This window comes from Camelus ferus, chromosome 20 (genome assembly GCF_009834535.1).
Source record: "Camelus ferus isolate YT-003-E chromosome 20, BCGSAC_Cfer_1.0, whole genome shotgun sequence".
Classification (NCBI taxonomy): Eukaryota; Metazoa; Chordata; class Mammalia; order Artiodactyla; family Camelidae; genus Camelus; species Camelus ferus.
In genome coordinates, this window is record NC_045715.1 from 21726086 (window position 1) to 21735215 (window position 9130).

A 9130-nucleotide genomic window follows, 5' to 3' on the forward strand; every position below is an offset into this window, starting at 1 on the left:
TCTTGTCACCAGCAGGCAGACACACATGTGACAGGATTCTGATTTCATATACTCCCTCTTTCATGGAGAACTGTCAGGTCCACTGTGAATGGAGGCTGCATCAGGACCAGGGGATTTCCCAACCCCGTCCAGGCCCCTTAGCACAAAGTCTTCAACCAGCAACTGAGGCGTCATCATAGGGGATTTTTCTGATTGGCCAAAACCTGACCTGGCAGAGTCTGGTTTGGGCGTCTTTAGAGCTCCTTCTCAGCTCAGTCCTCATCACTGCCGTGCAGCCCAGAAGAGCGACCGCTGAGACCATCTGGAGAAGAGGATGATCCTAAACAGAGCTCTGATTCTGGGGGTCCTCACGCTGACCACCGTGATGAGTCCCTGCGGAGCTCAAGACATCGTGGGTGAGTGCGTGGCTGAGAGACGTGGAGACTAGAGTTGGGGAGCAGGGAATTGGAGGGGAAAAAAGATAGAGATTGGCATAAAGCAGTAGGGACTTCTCAAAGCGTTCTCAATATTAAGCAAATTTTAAAATTACAGTTGTTCCTCCTTCAGGAAACTAAGGTCCCACCCACTCCCTCCACGACCTGTGCTGTTGCAGAGTGCACCAAGGACATCATTCTGCTTCTGTTACTGGATCCAGTGAAGGTGTCCTGGAGGGGCTCAGGGCATTCATTCGTGGTTGCCTCAAAGATTAGAGGTGTTTCCACAAGTAGATGTTTTGTTACAAAAATTTCAAGAACTACTGCTTCCAAATTTCTCTGAACAAACTTTGAAGCTTTTTATATATTTCTCCTGTAGTTTATCTTGCAATAAATACTTCCATGAATTAAGTGTACTATGTAGATGTAAAGAAGGGTGACCTTTTCTTAGTCTCAGATTTACATACATTTCCAGGCTGGAATCTGGCGCAGGTGGGGAATGGGTCAGCGAGCCCAGCGGATGCCTTTAGACAAGTCATTTTACCAGTGGTCCTCACTTACCTCATTACCTCACATGTGTCATCCCACAAATAAATAAAATGGGTGTGTAGATATGCTTTCTAAGCAGTTAAGACACACAAGTGTCAAAGAGTATTCTTATTTTTTAGTATTACCATTACAGGTGTAGCTTCATTTTTTTCTTTAACAAAACAAGAAATTTATTTTTATTTTAAATTGAGAACTTTATGATGGGAAACTTGATGAATTAAATTACATTGTTTTCAAATTGTCAGCCCAAATTTCCTGTTCTTCACCCCGTCTAAGAAAGTCCTTCAAAAAGAAGAATGGTCAAGCACAGATTGTTTATTACGTTCCCCAGGCCCCGGTGCCTTTGCTGTCCACCTCTTCCACTTTCTCTTCATACTTTCCTTTACCCTCCTTTCCTTCCAGGATCCATGCATGGCTCATGTCTCTGTTGTTTCATAGACATGAAAAGTGGGTTTGTAAAAACCAAAGTAGAAAGGCCAGATAGTTCAAAAGGGAAGTGAAACGGAGGTTACTCTGACCTTCAGCAACTTTCTTAACCATGACTGCTCCCATTCTAATTTTGTGTGGTAATGCAGGTTTCTCCTGCTTCTCCAGAGCTCTTCAGAATTCTCTTTCTTCAACGTCACACCAGAGCCCTGGGCAGACTCAACTTACACACCAGGCACAGTGAGCACAGTGCCAAGGGCCTGCAATGCTTATAGGGCCCCATAAAACACTTTTTCTTTTAAAATTAGAAGATAAACTTTAAGGATAGTGGAAAATATTCCAATTTTTAATCCAGCCTAGATTATACTTGTCCTTATTAGAATATGGTCATTAAATACGATTTTTAATATTCTTATAAAAGAAGGGACTCACAGAGCAACAGTGCTTAGGACTCACAAATCATAATGCACGTCTGGTCACTGTTGATTCTGACTTTCATACGGTTCTGCTACCCCTTTGTCTGTCAGTCTTCTCCAAAATCTCTGTGATGCTCAAGAGTAGCAATTGCTGTTCAATTTCTAAGCACACAGCAAGCTAAATTTGGGGGATTCAAAGATGAAAAGATGTGCTTTCTGCCCCCTAGAGGGTGCACAGATTAGTGATGGAAAGAAAATGGTGCAGAGAGCAGAAGGGCCATTGCTGAGCAGGACAGGGGATCCAGCTAAGGATAAAACTGTAAAAGTGAATTGTTTCCAGTTGGCACAGATGCGTGATGTTTTCAGCCACAGTCGGCAGCAAAGGACAAGGACCTTGAAAAGAATAATTGCATATATTCATGTCTGGAAAAGAAATCAAGAAGATTCATTGCAAAGATAGGGAGGCTTTGTTTCAGGGCCTTTTAACTAATCAGACAACTACCAACACTAAGGGAGAGGAAGCACGTGCTGGGAATTTTGTCTACAGACTATGGCGCAGTCACCGTGTAAAGCCCACAACACATGAAAGTCAATTTCTCCTGTCACTTTGTTTAATGAGGTTCTTTTATCCACCTCTGTTTTCCACCTTCATGCTCAACCCGACTCAGCTGACCATGTTGCCTCTTACGGCGTAAATGTCTACCAGTCTTACGGTCCCTCTGGCCAATATACCCATGAATTTGATGGAGATGAGCAGTTCTACGTGGACTTGGAGAAGAAGGAGACTGTCTGGCAGCTGCCTCTGTTTACCAAGTTTGCAAGTTTTGACCCACAAGGTGCACTGAGAAACTTAGACATATCGAAACATAACTTGGACATTATCATTAAACGCTCCAACTCTACTGCTGCTACCAATGGTATGTGTTCACCATGCTGTCTCTCTTTATTGAATCTATCCCTTCATACCAGGCCTCACTCCCCTCATTCCTAGGGTAGATAACCTTTACCACTCTATAAAATTCTCACCTTTCCAAGGAGTCTCAGATTTTCTCAGGGTAATTGCTGAACCCTCATTCTCCTCCTTATTACAAATCACATGTCTCCCTGTGATACAAAGATCCCTACTCCCATAACGCAATCTTTGAATCTTTCAAGGAAAGCTCCCATAGCCCTCCCTCCTGACAAGCAGGTCCTCAAAAAGAAGGGGACAGAGATAAAGCAGAGGGAGTGAATAGTGGGTCCCAAGCAGGAGGGAATAAGAGCTCTTCCACTATCACACTGGGCAGTGTTGGTGGGTGGGCTCCCCAGGACACAGTGTGGGACCCCAGGGCAGAGCTGTTCTCATTCCACGTCAGTGCTGTTTCCTCACCGTAGAGGTTCCTGAGGTGACTGTGTTTCCCAAGGCCCCCGTGATGCTGGGTCAGCCCAACACCCTCATCTGTCACGTGGACAACATCTTCCCTCCTGTGATCAACATCACGTGGTTGAGGAATGGGCGCTCTGTCACAGAAGGCGTTTCTGAGACCAGCTTCCTCTCCAAAAATGATCATTCCTTCCTCAAGATCAGTTATCTCACCTTCCTCCCTTCTGATGATGATATTTATGACTGTAAAGTGGAGCACTGGGGCCTGGATGAGCCACTCCTGAAACACTGGGGTATGTATGAGTCCCACCCCTTTTGGAACCTTCTTTTCTAGGTCGAGTCTAGGACATCCTGCCTCTTATCCCCTAGTCCTCATGGCCCCAAACTTCACACTTCCAGTATTTCTAATGCAGACCTCACTCTCCTCCCTAAGTCCCATGCCCCAAGACCTTGCAGAACCAATCCTCCCTCACCCCATCCCACGTACACACACAGAAACACTCTGTGTTGTGACCTCCACAACTTCACTCTCACAGAACCTGAGATTCCAACCCCCATGTCAGAGCTGACGGAGACTGTGGTCTGCGCCCTGGGGTTGACCGTGGGCCTCGTAGGCATCGTGGTGGGCACTGTCTTCATTATCCAAGGCTTGCGCTCAGGTGCTCCCTCCAGACACCAAGGACCCTTATGAGTCACACTCCAGAAGGGAAGGTAAGAATTCAAATTTTTTTAGAGCTAGAGACCCAGTACAGGAAGAAGGAAATTGGGAGGAGGTTTTGAACACAAATGTGCTCAAAAGTTGCAGAATTGGGAAACAGCATGATAATGGCCCAGGAGCCCCTAGGACCCACCCGCCTTGTGTCTGTCCTGCTGCAGGTGCACTGTCCCTCTGCGAGAGAGAAGAGCGGATGTGCTAGATGACCTAGAACCATTTTCTGGCCAAGTTCGTCATATACCTTCTCTCCTCCTGCACTCCTCCTCTCACCTCTTCTCTGGGACTTAAAGTGCCGTATCATCTCAGAACTCTCATACATAGCCCTTGGAACTCTCCCCGTGGCCTCCTAGTTTTTTTCTTTCCTAAATTGTTCCCTATTGGAGATCCCTGAGCTATCCCACCCAGCTACTTAATCCCTCAGTGACCCTAAACTAATATATCCATGGAAGCAATAAATCCCTTTACCAGGTCTTTACTGAATTTTTTCCTGTCTTTCATCTCAAGGTTGACTAGGTCTCTTACTCTACAGGCCCATTTGATCTCATTTCCCAGATCATGTTTCACACCCAGCAACACAGGAGCAAACACAGTACTTTGCTACCTTAGCTGAGGTTAATATTTCTCTCTTCCTTTTTTTCCTGTCCGTGGCCACTGCCACCCACCCCCCCCCCAAATCAGACTTCAATGAAAGTAATAAATATATACCCTCTGCCTTTGGTGTAGATTTGTTAGAACACAAATACAAAAAAGCAGATGTAAAACTTTACTCATTTTAATATTACTTTTAAAATTATGATGGCAAAATAAGGTAGCAGAAAGAAATTTTGAATATGAAAAGTACCAAAAGTCAAGATTGGTTCCCAAAATTTTTAATTTTTAAAGAGTTAACAGTGATAAAAGTAGCTTTCTTCTCCCCTCCTCATACTTGAAGAGGTAAGAATTGTGTAGGCAGTAAAAGAAATGTCTGATAGGAGAATTGAGAATAAGAAAGCAGGTATCTGTGAAGGACCAAATACGTTGTCCTTACTTAGGGTTAGTAACAAAGGGAAAGGGGATGGGGTAGAAACCACAGAGGTATTTGGGGTCCATAGAACACAGGTGTAGTTTGCCTCATCTCCTACATGAATTCCTGCCAGATACCCACACAGACTTCCCTGACGTGGCATGTTGGGGGCAGCAGAGTGAACAGGGCTGCAGGATGTCTCTAGGACAGTAAGCCTAAGCCAGGCTCGCTGAGTCCCTGTGCATCCTTGTGTACCCAGCAGAACACCCCACTAACCCCAACTCCCTGCCCCTCGCCCTCCCGGCCAAGGGAAGCATAAGCCTATAAGCGAGAAATCCCAGGAGGAACAACACAGTTGAGGTAATGTAGCAGCGGCTGTGGGTGCCGCCTCCTCCCCTGGATTCATTGTCTCCTAGTGGAGATCTGAGCAGAGGGAATGGATCAACAGATGGGATTCTCTGGCTCTCCTCAGTGTGTCCAGGGCCTCACTCTTGAGAGGAGAGTGTATGTGACTTGACTTGGAGTCATTTTGCCCTTGGATATGTTTTAGGCACATTGCCTCCGTATTTCTACTCTGCAGTTACTGAGTCTACATTGCATCTCGGATGTATTATGGAACAGCTATAAAATGTATAAGATTGTCCCTGTCCATGCTATCTGTCGGTGAGCTTGAAATGTAATTAGGAAAAAAAGACACAATATGAACACAATAATTGATATAGCATAGTTTGGTGCAAAGAAACCTAACTCCAAACCCAGCACTTTGTAGCTAGTAGTTTAAACTTTAGAATATGGATTAAGTATGTAACATTTCTGAGCCTTATGTTTCCTATCTATAATATGGTAACAATAATACTTTCCTTGCAGAGTTAGTGACAGAATTTGAATAATCTTGTTATATAGGAACATAGAAGTATTCATACAGAGTATAGAAATACATTTTACAAAAACATTGCTAGTTATATCTATAATTAATTTATTTAAAAGAGTGAATTATATTATATAAAAAGCACTTTCTAAGCCCCTTAAAGGCTTAGGAGATCCAAATGTGGAGCTATAGATGAATTTCATGTTATTGGAGAACTTTCTTCCTCTCCACAATGAAGGCGGCTGAGATTGGGTTAGGCTGAGAGAATAGATAGGATGCACTGTTCAGTGACATGTCAGTGGTGAAGGGGTTGCTAAGAGAACTCTTAGGGCAAGTTGTAATATTGGACTCTGGGTTCTTACTCTCTAATGAAAGATGTGTCCCCTCCTTATGGCCTGTAAAGTTTTAGTCACGCTATGATATAAGCAACAAATCTTTAGCTATGTTTACTGTGAGGAGAAGGTGTAAAAGTTGCCTGTGAGGTAGAAGCAAGAGAATTATTTAAATTGCAGACTAGGAATTAGTAAATGCAGGGAATCTGGACCAGAGGTGATCATGGAAATGCAGGTGATAGAGCACAGAGGATTTTTAGGGCAGAGAAGCTACTCTGTATGGTACTGCAATAGTGGATACATGTTATTATACATTTTTCCAAATCCATAGACTATGGAACGCCAAGTGCAAATCCTAATGTAAGCTATGGACTTTGAGTGATTGTGACATGTCATTGTAGGTTCATCAATTATAACAAACGTACCACTCTGGTAGGGGGTGTTGATAATGGGGGAAGTTATGCATAGTGGGGGCAGGGGATATGTAGGAAATCTCTGTAGCTTCCATCTAATTTTGCTATGAACCTAAAACTGCTCTAAAATAAGCGTATTTAAAACAATAACATAAAAGATTAGCCATTATGATCTCAAATGTATGAAATTAAAATTTTAGTATAGAAAAAAAGGTAGGTCATCTAAAAAATACACTAATGTGCTGAGAATATTTTGGCAATGGAATTTCAAATAAATGTTATGTAAATATAATGATTCATGAGCTGAGAACCCAGAATTTTGGAGGTGGTGTTGTATATGTGTGTTTATGTATGTGTCTTATAGTAATACGGGGTTATGTTGAATGGCCTTATCACCAGTGTCCCAGAAATATACAAATGCTGCCCTACTAAGACTCCTTCCCTATGAAGTACTAAGGGAAGCAAATTTCATGGTAGTTGCATTTCATTAAAGAGATTCATTCATGAAGACTTCAAAATTGCTTAAAATAGCAATCAAAATTAATTCTAAAGAATAAAAGCAAATATTTATTTTTATCACTCAAAAGTTAAAAGTAGTATCACCATATGACATTAGTATAAACAAAGTTGGAAATCAGCCTTCATGATATTAAATTATGTGATTCTTGAACAATTATTTGAGTTTTTTAATTATTTCAGATTGCATGCATAAAGTATGACTATTAATATTTAATATTATGCCATTTTAAATTTACAAAACTGAAAATCACATAAAATATATCAGGTATGTACTTGCCAACTAAGGATTTTGAAGGATTTAATATTACAAATCAAGCACTTCACACATAGCCTGGCACATAGTAAGCAGTCAACAGATGTTAACCATCAGTGTTACTGTTATTTCTGAAATCCAAACCACAAATCCCATGGTAAATTACATCACAAGGATGCAGCCAACTAGATCCAGCATATGGAAAGTTCTACTGGATAAACAACTCAATTTCTTCAGCAAATAATTTGCCAGGAAAAATAGAGAACAGAGAAATGTTAAAAAAAAAAAAAAAAAGAAATATATCAACCAAATCCTAGACTTTGTCTGGATTTATATTCAAACAAAAGAACTATTAAAAAATTCTTGTAAGGCAACAGGAAAATGGAACACTGAACCTATGAAGGAATTATTTATCTAATTTTAGATATGGTAGTGACATTATACTTGTTATGTTTCTAAAAAGTCATTATATTTTATATTTTCATAATAAAATATTTATGAATAAGTGATATGACTCTGAGATTATCTTCCAAATAATCCAGTGTGCATGTAAGATACGTAGCTGGATTTTCCATGACTTGATAACTGTAAAGCTGGACAGTCAATGCATAGTACTGTTCTCTTTAATACTGCATGTAGCTTTATATACTTGAAATTTTCCATAATACATAGTTTTCAAAAGAAGTATTCTGGGAAAGCCAAAAAGGTAGGTAGAGAAGCATTCTGTGTGAAGTTATGTTGGTTTTTAAAGTTTTCCTCATTTTTATCACATTTAGGAAAACTTGAGTAGACAAATGCTCATCCAGACTATAGAAATCTTTCAGAAGTGTAACTCTAAAAATATACATGCAACAAGGAATAATAACAAAGGAAAGCAAAGTAAGGCTCCCTTTATCATTGGTTGGATTAATCCCCAAATTTTATTAATATGATCATTAAGTTAACCCATAATGCAAAAATGGTCATTGAGTACCAGTGCTGTTATATATGCCATACTATGTTCTCAGTGTATTAAAATAATGTGGAAGATATAATCATTGCCTTCAGAAAACTTACACTCCAGTGGGAGGAAATATACACATATGAAATAATTCCACAAAGGTATAATCACAAAGTCTGAAGAATTTATAATGGAAAAGAACAAGATAATAGGAGAGAGTATTGCACAGACACCAGGTTTAATTTGGTAGAGTTTAGAGGAGACTTGAAGAAATGTATCTTAAGATGAAATACAATGGTGTGTGTATTATGTGAAGAACAAGGTTAAGAGCAGCAGAGCAAATGTTTGAGAAAAATTTGCAATGTGAAAGAGAAGGTGAAAATAAAATGAACAATATCACAGACTTAGACAAGAAAGTTCATGTAAGAGCAAACAAACTTGTTTAAACAAAATCTAATCAGAATTATTAGAAAATATATGGCATGTATAAAAGTAATAATGGAGGCTAACGATGGAAACAAAGTTTGGAAAATTAAACCAAGAAAATCTCCCTGAAATTAAAAAAAAGACAAAGAAATTTAGTATATAGCAGAAAGGATAAGATATAGACAATAGACCCAAGAAGTCTATTGTTGTTACATCAAGTAACAGAGCTGGAGAGAGAAACAGAGAAAATTAAGAAGGAATATTACCAAAGCAAACAATAAGAGGAAATTTTCAGATAGAAAGGATCTAATTCTTTAAATGGAAGGGGAAGGGGACTGTCAGATATTTAGCAAAATTAATGAAAAAAGACTCATTCCTAAATACATAATTTAAAATTTTTCAGAACCACAAGGTTTAAAAGAAGACCATAAAATATCCTAATGGGCGAAGAAATAAAACAAACTGACAACAGACAAAAACTCAGACTGCCACAT

The 9130-nt window shown here is 40.1% G+C and overlaps 1 protein-coding gene across 1 annotated transcript; it reads left to right on the forward strand.

The window, feature by feature from the left end:
• Positions 1 to 228: 228 nt before the first annotated feature.
• On the forward strand, positions 229 to 4593 carry LOC102518911 (SLA class II histocompatibility antigen, DQ haplotype D alpha chain). The gene is made up of 5 exons (XM_006180518.3): positions 229 to 395; positions 2473 to 2721; positions 3179 to 3460; positions 3704 to 3878; positions 4044 to 4593. The coding sequence occupies exons 1-4, from the start codon at positions 314 to 316 to the stop codon at positions 3856 to 3858; spliced, it is 768 nt and encodes a 255-aa protein (XP_006180580.2). The 5' UTR covers positions 229 to 313; the 3' UTR covers positions 3859 to 3878; positions 4044 to 4593.
• Positions 4594 to 9130: the final 4537 nt, after the last annotated feature.